At 49.4% G+C, this 18,676-nt stretch overlaps 1 protein-coding gene across 1 annotated transcript in view; it reads left to right on the top strand.

Annotated features, from left to right (window-relative positions):
- DNAH2 (dynein axonemal heavy chain 2) overlaps positions 1–18,676 on the top strand; it is a 2,538,822-nt gene that overhangs the window by 534,172 nt on the left and 1,985,974 nt on the right. The window contains exon 16 of the mRNA XM_086946066.1: positions 17,857–18,013. Coding sequence (XP_086802192.1) covers positions 17,857–18,013 — 157 coding nt within the window. The remainder of the gene's footprint in view (positions 1–17,856; positions 18,014–18,676) is intronic.

Below are 18,676 nucleotides of genomic sequence, written 5' to 3'. Positions count from 1 at the left end.
TACCAAAGATGACTATTTTCGTTAGAGCCAATATATAGTTAGACATCTCGTAATTGACTTGATATTCAGTATATGTATTAAATGGCTGACCGCACTTACAAAACCTCGAGAATTTACTTTAGGGTTTGTAGGAGTGCCCTGCTCATGCAGGGGCACCCTCACACTTGTAGCTAAGCACCCTGCCCTCAGGACTGAAAAGCCTGCCATTGGGGTGACTTATAGGTTTTAAGTGTAGTGACTTCAGATATAAGGAAACTTATATCTGTGGTGAGGGGTGCAAGCACCCCTCACCACAGAGGCTGCAATGGCACACAGTCCTATATTTACAGTCCGAGTGTTCTCTCATGGGTGGCCTAATACATGCTGCAGCCCATGGGAGACCCCTGGTGTACCTATGCCCTGGGTCCCTTAGTAACATATTCTAGAGACTAAGAAGGATGCACCAGTAGCCAATTGTGGAGCTACTAAAGTACTTGCCATTTTCAAATTTAGGGAGAGAGCACAGTGACTGGGGTCCTGATTAGCAAAATCCCAGTCAGACTAGTCAGAAAATGGCATAACAGCAGCAAAAAGTGGGGGTAAACATGAAAGCAGGTCCTACTTTCCTACAGTGATCTATCCACCCTGTGTGTCATGAAGCCTGGGGAGTGGCAGCATTGATATCTGGGCCTGAAGACTGATAGGCCCTGATTTCAGTTATCAACAAGATGTATAAAGCTTAGGAATCAATCAAATCTGCAACTTCGAGCTTATGTTTGATGAGAGATCTAGCATTAAGGAGCAACACCAATTGTAGGAGCTAGAGGTTTGGGTAGCAAAACGTGAGGTGTTCTCACGAGGAAGGCTCTTATCCCGATGCCCTCCATATCTAAATTAAGCTTATGATCCTTGCATTCAGATATGGAGCGTTAAGATCTAAATGTGAGCAGCCTGTGTCCTTACATACAGAATTGTGGGCTGAGTTCGTTTCTAGTGTAGCAGAGTCTGGAAGTTGAGTGTGTGCCAAAACTGGCAAGAGGACCGGCTCATCCGGCCACAGGCTGGATTGCCTTTGACACACCAGTGGCACGCCTGCTCCGTGGATGCACTGTTTCTCTGTTAAATTATCCTGCCATGGAAGGGAGCACTGTTAGCGCCTCATCTGTAGTAAGAGGTGAGTGAAAGGAAGAATCAAAGTGGGTTCCAGCATCCCCTAATCATGTGAGCAGGCTCCCTTGCTGCATGAAAAACTGGCAAATCAACTGCATTAATTTAAAAAAGTATGTTTAAATAAAATCATGAAATGAATAAAAACCGGATTTACAACCCTACTAATATGGCGCCCGAGCTAAGAGGATCAAGGCACCTCCTCAACAATGAGTACGAAGGTGCCAATGCCAATGCCAATGTATGTTTTATAAAACTCGGCTGATAGCCTGACTGAATTTTGCATTATGGCCTCCCTTATCTCACGGTCCTCAAACTCCGCTTCCAGGAATTGTCTTTGTGTGCCACTTACTTAACCATCCCAGTGCAGTATCGTCAAGGTAGGCATCCATGTTTGTGTTCTGTGGTCTGCAAGAGTTGTGAAGAGTGCTATAGAATGTGACAAATTAATTCATTGTATCTGGCATGTCGCACAACAGTGAGCTGTCCGCATCTCTTATTTCATGAATTTCATTAGCAAAGCAAGGTTTGCGTGTTATGTTTGCCAGTTTGTGACCTGGGTGTTCGCCCTTGCCATATCAGCTCACGCATATTTCCCATGATAGAGGCATTCTCTCTCCGCCTTCTCCTGATATTCAGATAAAGTGCAGAGGATTTGTTTAAAGAGTTTAGGGTCCTCGGAGTCACCTAGCCTGGCTTCCAAATTATTTAATTCCGACCCCAGTTTACTGAGCTTATCTTGTATGGACCGCAGTATCTCATCGCCCTTGGCTAGACAGAAACCTTGTATGATGCCCTTAAATGTTTCCCATATTGTTCCCACCTGTGGAACAAAATCTTTGTTTCTGTCCCAAAAATCGGCAATATCTTGCCGTCATTTTTCTCAGAATGGAGCATCTAATAATAGAATGGCTCCTGTAAGGGCAGCGATCAGAAGGGTTGACGGTCATGTAGAATGGGGGATTGATCAGGATAGGTGCGTGCTAAATGTGTGACCTTATGTATCCAGCTATTTAGGCCAGTCTCAAACAGCTATTATGTTAGTTGGAGTAGAAGGTACCCTCCATAGCCAAAGGAAGTGTCCTCCATGTATGAATAAGTTTATGTTCTTCCATTATGTCTCTAACATGTTGAGCAGCGGTGCTATGGTATGGGGGTGGGTTGTGTGATCTATCCGCCATCCTATCCAGAGTGACATTTAAATCCCCTCTCCAAAAAATGTACAGGGAGCCAATGTCTGTAACTTGCTCCTAGCCTGTCGAAGAATATCGAGTCATCAGTGTTGGGGCCATAGCAGTTCACTATGCTGATCAATGTTGAGGCCAGCTAACCCCACACCTGATTGCCATTGATTGGGCACAGAGGTGTGTATAGTACACCCTTACAGATGAGAATGACAGTTCCTTGCACATAGGAAGAAAAGGTAGCAAAGTATCTGTGAGCTGCCCAGCGGGCCACAAATGCAGTACGTGTTGAATCTGTTAGGCGAGATTCCTGCAATAAGGCTATATGAACTTTATTTCTCTCTAGATAGGCAAGTATGTGTCTCCGTGTACCCGGGTCTCCCAATCCCCTGACATTCCAGGATAAGCAGTTATATTTAATGAGAGTGTGGGTGGCCCTACCTCCGGTAGTAGTAGTCGGACCAAAGTTTTTGAGAAATCATGTGTGGGACGAGACATAATTATAAATCAATTCTGCATGACATAAGTGGTGTTGGCATCACCAGGGCATAATTATGTGCACTTAGTAACAATAGAAACATTACCCCCTCGCCTCCACTTGGACGGCCCAATGCCCTCAGATATATATTCATCCCTCCCAAACAAAAAGCTTTAATAGCAGAACAGTCATGGTAGCACTGGGAAGATAATATCATCTATGCTACGTGAATATTCATTGTTAGAGCTTGTAAAGGATAAATAAAGAGGGAAAATTAGAAGATGTGAAGAGGGAAAGGAGGAGAGTAGAGCGAGGTTTAAGAGTGAGGGGAAGAGAGAAAAATGTGAAAGAATAGCAATAGAGAAAGGACCAGTAGAATAAAGAGTAGCAGTGAGTAGAAATGAGAGGAGACCGTCAAATATACCAAGTTCAGATTAGTTTTGCGGTATGCTGTAGGGAAGTCATCCAAAGAGACAGCCGTGGTCATTCACAAATTAATGAGGGTGCCCAGCGGTGAAGGATTGAGCTTCACATGTGCCCTATCATGAGTTCAAATGAGCAGTAGTGGGTATAGAGTTGAGAGCAGCATTTCAACGATCTAAGCAAGCCTTTAGGAGGATTAATCGAGAAATAACAGTAGTTTATAGTTGGGTGGTAAAGTCAAGCATGAATATGCAGTGTATACATGTTTTTATCAGTAGGACATGCATTGTAAAACGATGATGGGCTAGCATCATCCAGTGTCTCATTCAGCCTGTCTCCGACATTGGCAATGATGCTCTAGGCCTTGCAGGTGAGGGTTTTGGCCGAGATGTACACATAGAGTTGCGATGGAGAAAGTATCCCGCCTGATGCGAGGAATTGAAAAGGTGATCTTTCCCTTCATATGATATCGGTAGCCGAGCATCATAGAGCATGGTGTAAGGTTTTTTAACCATTCTCAGTTTCTACTTGATGGGAGCAAATTTCATATGCGCTTCTTGGATTGCTACGGTGAAGTCTGGGTATATAGACCAGTATTGCCCTCGAACTGTAGATTCCGCTTTACCCTGGCTAGACGAAGAGTCATGGCTTGGTCTCGATAGTTCAATAGTCTAGCAAGAATAGGCCATGCCGGATCCCTGGGCTAAGATCGGGACATCAGCGCTTAATGAACGCGCTTGACGATCAACATTTTTCAGAAGGCCTCAGTCCCAAACAGTGCAGTGAGCAAATGCTCTACATAATTCTCCACTTTTCCCATGTTGCTCCCCTCAAAGCTATATACTCGAGTGATGAGGTCCAGCACACCACACTGCTCCAGTCCCGCCTCACCCCCATGGAGACCCCAAAAGGGTACTAGCAGACTTGGGTTCAAACAGGAACAGTCAATCCAGACAAACTGTTGATGATATGTAACATCCGGTACGGCTTAGAGTATTCTTAGCTCCATACAGCCTGGGGCAATATACGAGGGTAGCATCCACCAACAGGACATACCACACCGTTCGCCGCTGCTCCCCATTGAGCCATTTATGTATACTAAGGTGAATCTGGGAGGTCACAGTCATTCCAGTATGTCTGGGGGTGTAGCTTCTGGCAATATAATCATTTTTAAGCAGTAAGGGGGCATCCAGCAACTTCTCCTGCCAATAATAGCACTATTGCTTAACTACAAGGCACCAAACTATTTCCATGTGACATCACAGTTCATTCACCACAAGTCACATGTGTGCATGGGGATCCAGGTTATACCATAATTTTAGCAGATGACATCAGGCATTAGTGGCCGCATCCTCTGTCAGTGACAGAGGATGTGGCGACTGGTGACATTTGAAAGTGGTAGGGCTTAAAATTGTCATACTGTACCGCAGCAAGCGACCGTAGTGAGCGAGCCGGAACAACCTATGGGTGCTTCGGGGGGATTCTCCTCCCTAGAAAATTTTGAAAAAAGAGTAGACAAATGGTGCATTTTCAAGCAAATTTGAGAAAGCAGGAAGGTTAATAAAGCAATTGTGAAAGTGCAGTTATTACATTAATAAAGAGATGTCATATAACATAGGTAGCTGCTTATTCAGTATAACCACAGAGCTTCTTAACAGACTTCGAGATACAATGCATTGCAGAGTACCTCTGATGATTTTAGCTTTCCCAGACTTGTTATGTGACGGTTGTATTTGTGTACTAGATGTGAACACTGAAACGAATGTAATGTGCAAGTGAGAAAAACCTTCAATGTATTCTGTTTGCAAATGTTTCTTTTGCTTGACTCTGGATGATTATAAGCCTGATAATTATGTACTAATGTAGTGAATGTGTGAACCTTTTGTCTAAAACCCTATAAAAGTAGTGTGGTTTACGGTGTAAGGAGGAGGTTCCCATTCTTAGAAGGTGAATCTCGGTCAGGATTCTGTAATTGGGTTTGGCATATTGCTAATTAATTAGTCACTATTCTGTACCTTGTACGTTGCATAATTATTTTAAGTCAATCTTTAACTTCGGCCCTTTGTCTGTCATTATTGAAAATCTGAAATGCATCTTTGACACAAGGCATTATTTGGACTTTCCTTTAACAAAGAGACAGTGCATTTCGGAAACCTAAAGTCCATCTGGGAATTAAATCACTCGTGGCCTGATAGATGAGTGCGCCCAGGAAACAAAGATTAGTGTGGGTGTGCGCGGTTAGATCTGGAGTCTGCCTCTGTATCCCTTTCCATCCATCTACTCCTCTGTATAAATTAGCCCCCGTCTTTCAGTTTTCACTGACACAATCTGTAGGAGAGTAGGGTCTGCAATCCCATGATCACCCAGATTTTTTGCTTTTGTTTCACTGGTTTACGACTTTCTCTGGCTGTGGGCCTGCCATCCAGACCCACAGCCTGGCTGTTCTCTTTCTAAATTACGAGATGTACCCTAGGTGCATTTACCAATTGGTACTGGGCCACCTTATCAGACCCTGTAACCCAGGGCGTAGGTGTACCCAGGGCCGCCAGGGGCTGCAGCATGTATTATGCCACCCCTGGCTGGCCTCCTAAATTTGGCACAACTGGCTGCATGACAGCTGGGGCAAAGTCGTGTAATCACCCTTTGCTTTAGATATAGTAGCCCTATATCTAACCCTCCAATGGACACCCGAGTTCCTATCAGTCACTCCTATGGCAGGCCTTGACAATCCTGAAGGCAGAGTGCATGGGCTCGTGTGAACTAAGCTCTGGCCCGAGCCGGGCCCGGTTGCAGCTTGCGGAATCAAGACCCAATGGCTGTTCCATGATAACGCGTACCATATCGGTAACTTCGGTGTCGCGTTATCAAGACATGTCGAGTAAGGTGTCATACGAATCGGGATGCTGCCCTCTCACCAACTCTGGCGACGAGGTTAGCATTCCGCCCTTCTAGAGGGACACGACATGTACGTAACTGTGAACCCCGGTTAAAGTTAACGGAAGCCTCAGCTCCACAAAATGGATGCTGCCACCACAGACACAAGTCTGACCTCCTGCTGCTGGGAGTCCTTCCAGCGAGGAGCACTTGGACAAAGGGTTTCCTGTCGAGGGCGGTGTTCGCACCGTCCCAGACAGGGTTTGTGTATTCTGGGTAGGTAGGGCTTTTGCGAGAAGGTGACTGCGGAGTGGCACCCCGGTGCTCACTACGCATCTGCCGGTTAGAACCAGTTCCAGGGGCGACAGCCCTGGCCTGGGGAAAGTCCGGCAGGGGAGAGGGGTGTAACTACCCCCCTTCCTGGTCCCACCCTTAGGGCAGGACCTAGTCATGTACCCACCCCTTTCTTTAGGATAAAGGCCGGAGCGGGGACCCTTCCAAATTAGATCATCTTTGAATCAAGAATACTTTCTACGAAAGGACTTCAAGACTCTTCTTAAGATTTCTCCCTTGTGACTAAGGAGTAGTCACCCTGCATCAGCGGGCACCATCTAAGAACTCTGCGGTTTGCTGTAAGTCCTTCCTCAAGGAATCCGACGGCCCAGCTCGACGAGAAACCGGCTTCCCTGGCACCTCTGACCTCTACCCACGTCATCAGCTCAGCTGTGATCTGTGGGTGCGACGAGACCTCGAGGGACCGGCCATCATCAGAACCTGCACGCTCTTAAAAACCAGCACGACCATCGAGGTAACTCTCTGGTGAGTGCTCTGGGGACCGAGAAGCCCCGACCCTGAGCCGCTCTAGCACCGAAGTGCAGTCTCCCAGCATCTCCACGATCTGCGTGGGGCCCTTCTGCTCGCTGCTCAGCACGTTGTCTGGTCACTTGCCGTTGGCTTGTGCCCTTCTGTGACGACGACCAAGAATCAACACTGCCGGTCTGGTTGCTCCGGACTGGCCCCTGCTTCCATCTTTTGAGAAGCACCCCGGACCCTCCTGGTCCACCCAAGACGCCGACAGCGACATCCGTCGTGGGACAGCTCGCACCTCCACCGTGGTCGCCGACAACGCCTCCTGGTCCGTGAGACTGCAGAGCCTAGCGTCGCCCACTCACCTGGTCGAGGTGACGGCCAACTGGTGCCTTCCTGGTACCCTCTGACTACTGGCTAGTAGTACGAACTTGGTCCCCTCTGCTTTCAGGTTTCATCAATCTCTACGAACTATACACCACTGGTCGCCGGCCAGCAACTCCTTTTCTTCCGGCTCCTGGCTCGTCAGCGAAGACCCCGACGCCTGTAAGACTTGTGCAGCCGCAGCCCTCGTGGCTAGGTAACTCGGCATTTCGGTGCCTGCATAGCCTCCTTACTCTAGGGTCCCGAGTCCCTCGCTTCCGACTTGCCTTAACCTTTCCGTGTCCTCGGACACTTGTCTTTAAACTGTGCACTTGAAGTATTTGCTAAAGAGATTTGGTTTGTGCTTAGTACCCTGTCCTCATAAAGAGTACAGGGCTGTTGTGATTCTTAATAAATATACTGTTTATTTTCATAACACTTGTGTGGTGTCCTTTCACTGGGTGTTCAAGGGGTACATGTGTGGTAAACAGCTGGCTTAACGCGCCCTCTCGAGTCTTTAGCCTTAGACTGCTCGTATCCACGCTACTAGGATAGCTGGTCTATAGGTTGACTTACAACCAAACACCATAAGGGTCGTTGGAACGATACATAGCGGTCGCTAGAATAGCGAACGTTGCATATCGGGCCAACTTCTCACATTGGTGAGCAGCGGTTGGGATTTGAGCTTGCTGTTGTTTTACCACACGTATCCTAAGAATATCTTGTTGAAAGATCGCACAAGTACTGTTAGTACATATAACTAAAGCTTAGAATACTCTGAGTTCTACTGAACCAGCTGTTGTAGCTCCTCAAGGCTTAGCACACCTTGGCTACAACTCTTAGCAAGGGAAAAGTAGGTAAACACATAGTGTAGGTAGGTGCATCACTTACACCACACTAGAAGCAGTATGTCGGTCACAGGAGGAAACATCGAGTCTCCCCTGGTGTCAGTTGACCCTCCACAGGTCATCCCGTCAAGATATACTGCGCTTAACTTCCATGAGTTACGACAAGTATGTACCTCTAGGAAAATTAAGCAAGGGGCTAACCCCACCACCTCCTTTCTGATTGGTCTCCTAGAGACTTATGATGCCAGGAAGGCTGAGAAGCTTCTTAGCCCTTCTAATCCAGAAGGAGACATGCCTCCCCTCGAGGGAACCCGGGACGATCCTGACCTCATTCACCTCGCAACCGAGAACGGGGATGTGGAGGAGGATGAGGATGAGGATCTCTCTGGGGACGAGGCAGATAAGGGACAGGTAGAAGTCGTCAGACTAACACGGTCCAACTTAAGCAGACACGATAATGGTACTGGGGGAACCCCGGCGCTACTATCGGTTCCGCTTAACATGGGGAATGGACGAGCCAGATCTCTATCAAGAGGCTCTGGCAGATCCCTTCATACCAACGGCTCTCACAACTCTTCTCAAAGAGGGATGACGTCCCCTCAGAGGAGAGTGTACGAAGCGAAGGAAAGGGCAGCTAATCTGCGGATCGAAAGGGAAGAACTTGCCCTGGCCAAGGAAAAGCTTGCTTTTGCTAGAGAGCAACAGTTAAGTGGGGCAGTCCCCACTGGTGGCAGCAATGTACCTAGTAATAGGGAAAAGAGTTTCGATACGAAGCACCTTGGGAAGATAGTGCCCCCCTTTAAACAAGGGGATGACATCCACAAATGGATTACTGCTTTGGAGAGGGCTTGCACTGTGCAAGGCGTTCCCCAGAGTCAGTGGGCAGCTATCTTGTGGCTCTCCTTTGAAGGTAAAGGAAGAGACAAGCTCCTCACCACAAGGGTAGAGGACGCTAACAATTACCAAGTCTTGAAGAATACACTCGTTGAAGGGTTCGGCCTAACCACTGAGCAGTACAGGGTGCTGTTCAGGGATACCCAGAAAACGCAGTCTCAAGATTGGTCTGGTTTTGTCGATTGTGCCACTAAGGCTTTTGAGGGCTGGTTGCTGGGCAGTAAGGTTACTGATTACAAAGGATTGTATAATTTGATGATGAGAGAACAAATTTTAAACAATTGTCAGAACCAGTTGTTGCATCAGCATCTTGTCGACTCGGATCTGACCTCTCCTCAAGAATTGGGGCAGAAGGCAGACAAATGGGTTCGTACGAGAGTTAAACAGAACCAGGGCCAGAATCAAGGTGGTCAGAAGAAAGCAGACCAGAAGGGTAAAGATTCTAAGGGGGAACAAAATGACCAGAAGTCTTCGACAGGTCCCCAACAACCCAAAGAGGGTGGGGGTCAGGCTCCCCAAAAGAAGAAAGAAGGCCAATCCAAACGATGGTGCCAGTACTGTAAAAGTAAATCTCACTGGTTTAGTGAGTGCACCAAGAAAGGAGGAGGGCAGACTCCTGCCACTGCAGCCCCTAAGGCACCTGTGCCCCCTAGTACAGTCAGCAGTGGTAGTGCGCCTCCCAAGGGTTTAGTAGGGTTAACCCTGGGTTCTGAGGGGCGTGACAACTTAGTTGGCACACTCACTCAGGCTGTCCTTGTCAGTACAGGGGACGTGGACGTGTCCCCTGACGTAAGCCCCAATACTTTGGGCAAATACCGACAGACGCCTTTTATAAATGGAAAGATGGCACAGGCCTATAGGGACACTTGTGCCAGCGTCACCATGGTGACGCCTAACTTTGTGGACCCTGGACAGATCATGCCAGGTACAGAATTCCTGGTGACCAATGCAAGCAATGTCACTACCAATCACAGTATGGCAATTGTAGCTTTCTCCTGGGGAGGGGTAACTGGCCAAAAGAAGGTTGTAGTTAGTCCAGACCTCCCAGTGGATTGTTTGTTGGGCAATGATTTGGAGTCATCACAATGGTCAGAAGTGGAGCACCGGACTCACATGGAAATGTTAGGTTTGCCAGCACATGTGTTCGCTGTGACTAGGTCACAGGTCAGGAAATGCCCCACTGAACAGGTGCTGGATCCTGGAACAACGGACCAGACACCTCCCAAGAAAAAGAGCAGTAGGGTTAAGGCTGCGCCTTCCCCCTTGCCCCAGGTCGAGGATCAAGTCTCGGAGGAGGCTGACCTACAGGAATTGAGGGAAACTGAGCCGAGAGAGTTCGAACTTGATCAAGTTGAATTCTTGGGCTCAGGGGGACCCTCAAGGGAAGACCTGGGGAAGGACCAGTTAGACTGCCCTTCTCTTGAACCCCTCAGACAGCAGGCTGCTGCTGAGGCTGCTGGGAACGCCACAGGTACCCACAAGGTATACTGGGAAGATGGACTCCTGTACACTGAGTCAAGAGACCCCAAGCCTGGCATGACCAGGAGGCTGGTCGTCCCCTTGTCTCAGCGTGGTTTCCTACTTACCTTGGCCCACGAGATTCCCTTAGCAGGTCACTTAGGCCAGACGAAAACGTGGGACAGGCTTGTCTCGCACTTTCACTGGCCTCACATGAACGAAGATACCAAGGAGTTTTGCCGCTCCTGTGTCACTTGCCAAGCCAGTGGTAAGTCAGGTGGCACGACAAAGGCCCCCCTTATACCAATGCCTGTGGTGGGGGTGCCCTTTGAACGGGTGGGGATCGACATCGTCGGTCCCATGGAACCACCGACAGCATCAGGGCACAAGTTTATACTGGTGGTAGTGGATCATGCCACCAGGTATCCTGAAGCTATTCCCCTTAGGACCACTACAGCACCTGTCGTGGCAAGAGCCCTAGTTGGAGTGTTCTCCAGGGTGGGCTTTCCTAAGGAGGTCGTCTCTGACAGAGGTGCAAACTTTATGTCGAGCTACTTAACTGCTATGTGGAAGGAATGTGGTGTCAACTACAAATTCACTACACCCTATCATCCACAATGCAATGGGCTTGTTGAGAGATTCAACAGGACCCTAAAAGGGATGATTCATGGACTACCGGAAAAGCTTCGGCGTAGATGGGACGTCCTGATCCCCTGCCTCTTGTTCGCCTACAGAGAAGTCCCACAAAAGGGGGTTGGCTACAGCCCTTTTGAACTTTTGTACGGGCATCCTGTAAGAGGACCCCTGTGTTTGGTGAAGGAAGGATGGGAGAGACCTCTCAAAAAGCCGGCAACCAACATAGTGGACTATGTGCTCGGTCTCCGCTCGCGGATGGCTGAGTACATGGAAAAGGCATCCGAAAACCTTAAGGCCAGCCAAGAACTCCAAAAAGCTTGGCATGACCAAAAGGCTGTCTTGACTGTTTACCAGCCCGGACAGAAGGTGTGGGTGTTGGAGCCAGTGGCCCCAGCAGCACTCAAGGACAAATGGTCCGGGCCCCACACCATCCTGGAGAAAAAGGGAGAGGTCACCTACCTGGTCGACCTGGGAACTCCCCGGAGCCCCCACAGGGTGCTTCATGTCAACAGGTTAAAAGCATATGTCGACAGGAAGGACATGAGTTTGCTCATGGCCATAGATGAAGGACAGGAGGAGGAGAGTGACCCTCTCCCCGACCTGCTCTCTCAGAATCCTGACGATGGCTCGGTAGATGGTGTTGTCTTTTGCGGCAGCCTCTCCGACCATCAGCAGAGCGACTGTAAACAGGTTCTTCAGTCGTTCCGACATCTGTTTTCTCTGACACCCAGTCAGACCGATTGGTGCACCCATGAGGTCGACACTGGTGACAGCTTGCCCGTAAAGAGTAAAATCTACAGGCAGCCTGGTCACGTCAGAGACTGCATCAAAAGTGAAGTGCAGAAAATGTTGGAGCTGGGAGTCATTGAACCCTCGGATAGCCCTTGGGCTAGTCCCGTAGTTCTAGTGCCGAAACCTCACACCCAGGGTGGTAAGAGAGAGATGAGGTTTTGCGTAGACTACAGGGGTCTCAATGCAGTCACTAAGACTGACGCCCACCCAATACCAAGGGCAGACGAGCTTATCGATAGATTGGCTTCGGCCAACTACTTAAGTACGTTTGACCTGACAGCTGGGTATTGGCAAATCAGGTTAGCTGAGGACGCCAAGCCTAAGACAGCATTTTCAACCCCTGGTGGGCATTATCAGTTTGTGGTGATGCCCTTTGGTCTGAAAAATGCACCTGCCACCTTCCAACGGTTGGTGAATCATGTCCTTACTGGGCTGGATGACTTCTGTGCGGCATATCTTGACGATATTGCTGTCTTTAGCTCCACCTGGGAGGATCACCTGGTCCACCTGCGGAAGACGTTGGAGGCACTGCAAGCAGCAGGTCTCACTATCAAGGCCACCAAGTGCCAGATAGGGCAGACACAGGTTGTATACCTGGGCCACCTTGTCGGTGGAGGTCAGGTTCAGCCACTGGAGAGCAAGATACAGTCAATCAGGGACTGGGCTCCTCCAACCACCCAGACTCAGGTTCGAGCTTTCTTGGGCCTGACTGGTTACTACAGGAAGTTTGTCAGGAACTATGGTTCCATCGTGACACCATTAAACGAACTGACAAGTAAGAAAATGCCAAAAAAGGTTCAGTGGACAGCGAGCTGTCAAAAAGCATTCGATGACCTAAAGCAGGCCATGTGCACGGCACCTATCCTCAAGAGTCCGGACTACTCCAAGCCATTCATTGTCCAAACAGATGCTTCTGAGTTGGGTGTGGGAGCTGTTCTTTCTCAACTGAATTTTGATGGTCAAGACCAGCCCATTGCTTTTATAAGCAGACGGCTGACCCCTAGAGAGAAGAATTGGTCAGCTATTGAGAGGGAGGCCTTTGCTGTGGTTTGGGCCCTGAAGAAGCTGAGGCCATACTTGTTTGGCACTCACTTCAAGATTCAGACCGACCATAAGCCCCTCTTGTGGCTAAATCAGATGAAGGGTGAAAACCCCAAACTGCTTAGGTGGTCCATTTCCCTACAGGGGATGGACTTCACAGTGGAACATAGACCTGGTACTGATCATGGCAATGCCGATGGGCTCTCCAGATATTTCCACTTAGAACAAGAAGACTTACCTGGTCAAGGTTAGTTAGTTGTTCCGACGTTTGGGGGGGGGTCATGTAGGAGAGTAGGGTCTGCAATCCCATGATCACCCAGATTTTTTGCTTTTGTTTCACTGGTTTACGACTTTCTCTGGCTGTGGGCCTGCCATCCAGACCCACAGCCTGGCTGTTCTCTTTCTAAATTACGAGATGTACCCTAGGTGCATTTACCAATTGGTACTGGGCCACCTTATCAGACCCTGTAACCCAGGGCGTAGGTGTACCCAGGGCCGCCAGGGGCTGCAGCATGTATTATGCCACCCCTGGCTGGCCTCCTAAATTTGGCACAACTGGCTGCATGACAGCTGGGGCAAAGTCGTGTAATCACCCTTTGCTTTAGATATAGTAGCCCTATATCTAACCCTCCAATGGACACCCGAGTTCCTATCAGTCACTCCTATGGCAGGCCTTGACAATCCTGAAGGCAGAGTGCATGGGCTCGTGTGAACTAAGCTCTGGCCCGAGCCGAGCCCGGTTGCAGCTTGCGGAATCAAGACCCAATGGCTGTTCCATGATAACGCGTACCATATCGGTAACTTCGGTGTCGCGTTATCAAGACATGTCGAGTAAGGTGTCATACGAATCGGGATGCTGCCCTCTCACCAACTCTGGCGACGAGGTTAGCATTCCGCCCTTCTAGAGGGACACGACATGTACGTAACTGTGAACCCCGGTTAAAGTTAACGGAAGCCTCAGCTCCACAAAATGGATGCTGCCACCACAGACACAAGTCTGACCTCCTGCTGCTGGGAGTCCTTCCAGCGAGGAGCACTTGGACAAAGGGTTTCCTGTCGAGGGCGGTGTTCGCACCGTCCCAGACAGGGTTTGTGTATTCTGGGTAGGTAGGGCTTTTGCGAGAAGGTGACTGCGGAGTGGCACCCCGGTGCTCACTACGCATCTGCCGGTTAGAACCAGTTCCAGGGGCGACAGCCCTGGCCTGGGGAAAGTCCGGCAGGGGAGAGGGGTGTAACTACCCCCCTTCCTGGTCCCACCCTTAGGGCAGGACCTAGTCATGTACCCACCCCTTTCTTTAGGATAAAGGCCGGAGCGGGGACCCTTCCAAATTAGATCATCTTTGAATCAAGAATACTTTCTACGAAAGGACTTCAAGACTCTTCTTAAGATTTCTCCCTTGTGACTAAGGAGTAGTCACCCTGCATCAGCGGGCACCATCTAAGAACTCTGCGGTTTGCTGTAAGTCCTTCCTCAAGGAATCCGACGGCCCAGCTCGACGAGAAACCGGCTTCCCTGGCACCTCTGACCTCTACCCACGTCATCAGCTCAGCTGTGATCTGTGGGTGCGACGAGACCTCGAGGGACCGGCCATCATCAGAACCTGCACGCTCTTAAAAACCAGCACGACCATCGAGGTAACTCTCTGGTGAGTGCTCTGGGGACCGAGAAGCCCCGACCCTGAGCCGCTCTAGCACCGAAGTGCAGTCTCCCAGCATCTCCACGATCTGCGTGGGGCCCTTCTGCTCGCTGCTCAGCACGTTGTCTGGTCACTTGCCGTTGGCTTGTGCCCTTCTGTGACGACGACCAAGAATCAACACTGCCGGTCTGGTTGCTCCGGACTGGCCCCTGCTTCCATCTTTTGAGAAGCACCCCGGACCCTCCTGGTCCACCCAAGACGCCGACAGCGACATCCGTCGTGGGACAGCTCGCACCTCCACCGTGGTCGCCGACAACGCCTCCTGGTCCGTGAGACTGCAGAGCCTAGCGTCGCCCACTCACCTGGTCGAGGTGACGGCCAACTGGTGCCTTCCTGGTACCCTCTGACTACTGGCTAGTAGTACGAACTTGGTCCCCTCTGCTTTCAGGTTTCATCAATCTCTACGAACTATACACCACTGGTCGCCGGCCAGCAACTCCTTTTCTTCCGGCTCCTGGCTCGTCAGCGAAGACCCCGACGCCTGTAAGACTTGTGCAGCCGCAGCCCTCGTGGCTAGGTAACTCGGCATTTCGGTGCCTGCATAGCCTCCTTACTCTAGGGTCCCGAGTCCCTCGCTTCCGACTTGCCTTAACCTTTCCGTGTCCTCGGACACTTGTCTTTAAACTGTGCACTTGAAGTATTTGCTAAAGAGATTTGGTTTGTGCTTAGTACCCTGTCCTCATAAAGAGTACAGGGCTGTTGTGATTCTTAATAAATATACTGTTTATTTTCATAACACTTGTGTGGTGTCCTTTCACTGGGTGTTCAAGGGGTACATGTGTGGTAAACAGCTGGCTTAACGCGCCCTCTCGAGTCTTTAGCCTTAGACTGCTCGTATCCACGCTACTAGGATAGCTGGTCTATAGGTTGACTTACAACCAAACACCATAAGGGTCGTTGGAACGATACATAGCGGTCGCTAGAATAGCGAACGTTGCATATCGGGCCAACTTCTCACACAATCGAAAAAAGTGCCCGCTCCATCTAGGTTGTCCACTTCCACCCCATGGTCGCAGTGTTGAGCCATGATAATGTATGCATGGAAACCACTTCTGATGTGTGTACCCCTCGGTGCCCTGGCGTACAAGGGAGCCTAAGTGTGTACAAGTTGGTATGTTTTTTTTTCCTGTCGTTCACAAACGCCAGCGTGTACATTTGTCTGGAACCATATGCAGCCTATGCCAGGAAAAACTTCCCTCTTACACTGAACATCAATCTGTGGGGTAAAACAGGCTCCAACTGGGGCGAGCATTCATGCGAATACCAGACAGCGTCTTCCGAGAGAAGGGAGAGCCAGTGCACTTGGCACCGTAGCTCATCCGGACGAGCACAGCTCATGCATCCCAGAGAGTCAGAATTAGAAAATTGGCCAGCTGCAGATCTGGTCACAGGGCGTCAACAGGGCTTCGAGACGCTATAGACTGCATCTCAGAACAAACCAGACTCTTCCACTGACATGCACCCCCTTAACTTAATACTCAATACCCTCTAAGTATTTACGATACTTGAAGGGTTAATCCACATGCAGCTGAAATCCCCCCGGGCTGCAGTGAGAGAAGCAGAAACATAAAATGGTAGTTTTACCATTTTATGTTTCTGCTTCTCGCACTGCAAAAAAGCAGTGGGGCGACCCCCCACACCCATATGGAGAAGCTGCCTGTCAGTATTAATAGTGGGGTTGCTGCGTCCCGACTCACAATTCACGCATTCACCACCACAGTCTTTTGATGGTTTCAGAATCCAGCGCTACAGTAAATGTGCTAATCGCCCTCTCATCCCCATGCGCTCATTTGATTCAATGTGGCAATCTTTCACCATGCAGCCGCAGGAAGCTAGGTTTCTTACTGCTTTCTGGTGTGTGAGGGCAATTACCATAGCACTGCAGCCGATTGCGGCCGCAGTCGATCAACAGGCCTCGATCCTCAGTACACCCTAAGGAATGACGATAGCACCATCAGGAGCAGTAGGCTGCAACCAGGCCACGGCTGCCGCCACCAAGTTTGGATCTCTGCGCACGTCTGCCCACTGCTATGGCCAGAACGAGCTCGGCATGGTGGTCTCGCTCGATGGCTCCTGTCAAGGCAATGGGGCTTGCTGTTTCCCCCGCCGCCTCTCACCAGCTCCCAGTATGTCTGCCCGATGCGCCGTTTCGTCAGCAGGCTGCCAGCAAGTGTATGTGGTGATCCCCTACACCTCTAGTGCGGTGGCCAATGGTAGTTTGCTGCTTGATGGGGACAATTGGAGCAGGATTATGGCAGTTCCCCTGGGCTGCAGGAGCCTCATGGCAGTGCGGCCATCTTACATGCAGGCTCTCCTACTCCTCCCATGAGCCAGAGAAGCTTGAAAGCAGTGTTACTCATTATGAGGTCAGATATGGGCTATACTAGCTTAGTTCATGGGGGTCACTATGGGTTTGTGTTCACTGATAATTTTGGAGGCATGGTTTGAGATCACAGACATGTTTTAGTTCAGGACTAGGTTTGGGCATGACTTTGAATAGGATGGATGTGAGGATGGGGTTACAGTCTTTCTGGTGGGAGGAGAAGGCTGTCTCGAAGCCTGGTTGTGGAAGTTACAACCCAGTTAAAAAATAGGGATCAGAGTGAGGCTGGCAATTGGGTGTTTATTTTCCTACTTTGGTGAAGTCCCACCCTGGTTGGGTGTCATGGAAGCTTTTGGGGCTTATCTGGGTCATACACATGTTCCATACATGTACCTCTGTTTGTGTGCTAAAGTCACAGATGTGTTTTTGGAACAAGGTATGAAATGCTGGTAGTCTAGATGTGAAGGAGGTCACTTCTGTTCTGGAGTCCCAACTACATTTAGAGGGTGATGGTGCCTTGGCCTAGCAGTAGGTCACTAACTGGTTTAGGATCGAGGTCTACAGTGGGCCACTTGGCCTGTGTTGAGAGGTACAATAGAGTTCAAAATAAGGTTGCACTTACCATGATTTTAAGAGAGCCCATAATTTTGAAATGGGCCTCAAAGTATGTACTATTCGGATGTCTACTCTTAATAAAGATTCAGATAAATTCCACTATGCTTTAGATATTTCCTCCTCGGAGTCTCAGAGGGAGGCATAACAGAACCACTCTCATTAACACCCGTAATGTCGATTGACTATCCATTTACTGTGAGAAACTTTGAACTCCCTGGTTGATTAGAGTTGCTCACAAACAAGCATTTAGCTAACTCTGTTTATCTCTCCCTCTCAGAATCATTGCTGCGCTATCTCCAGAAGAGAGAGGCTTATTTCGGGAAAGGATCCGGTTCCTTGACAAGAAGATCCAACCTGGTCTTTCCAAACTGCACTGGGGGTCCAAAGGAGCTTCCAACTTATTCCTTGCTGACTGCCGACTTCATGCCAGTAGGGTAAGCCGATAACAAAATTGTGTTTTGTACATGATCTGCATGGTGGGATTCACATTTTATGCATCCCTTGATCTCCGAGCCCTGGAAGATAGCAGCAGCCGCTTCTACATCTTCATGGTTGCTATTTTTGGTCTCCCCACTGAGCACAGAGATACAGCCTACAGAACCATACATGCATGAGGGAATTCTGTAAGACTGTCTCACCTATCTTTGCTCAGGCTTCAAAATATAAAGCAACAGGATGGGCTTGTACTTGATGGAAATTCTTAAACTGTTGGGTGGGTCCAACAACCAATTCCAACCATCCAGTCCCAGTTCTCTAACGTTGAATCTTTCATGATGTACACGTCTCTTTTGATAATCCTGTTAGGACTGGCATCTTCAAGCAGTTTTACAGCCCTTCCAACTCATCCACACAGGCTTCTAGTAATAGGACTATCTTGAAGAGGAGTGCTCACAGAGGAACCCAGCGGAAGTAGTAGAAGTGACTGCGGACCAAAGAGGTTGAAGGAAGAGCGCCGTATCATACGGAGTAATGCCACGCCAGCCCAGAATACTGCATTACACCAGTTTAGAGCCCCAGCATACTGGTGTTCGAGCACCCGCAAAGTAGGCAGGAGAAGCCACAGTAGCGGAGGTGCTTATACACCACCATTGTTCTGG

The sequence above is a fragment of the Lissotriton vulgaris genome, chromosome 12, assembly GCF_964263255.1.
Source record: "Lissotriton vulgaris chromosome 12, aLisVul1.2, whole genome shotgun sequence".
Classification (NCBI taxonomy): domain Eukaryota; kingdom Metazoa; phylum Chordata; class Amphibia; order Caudata; family Salamandridae; genus Lissotriton; species Lissotriton vulgaris.
Note: the sequence above shows the minus strand (reverse complement) of the source record. Positions and strands in the feature narration are given on the sequence as shown.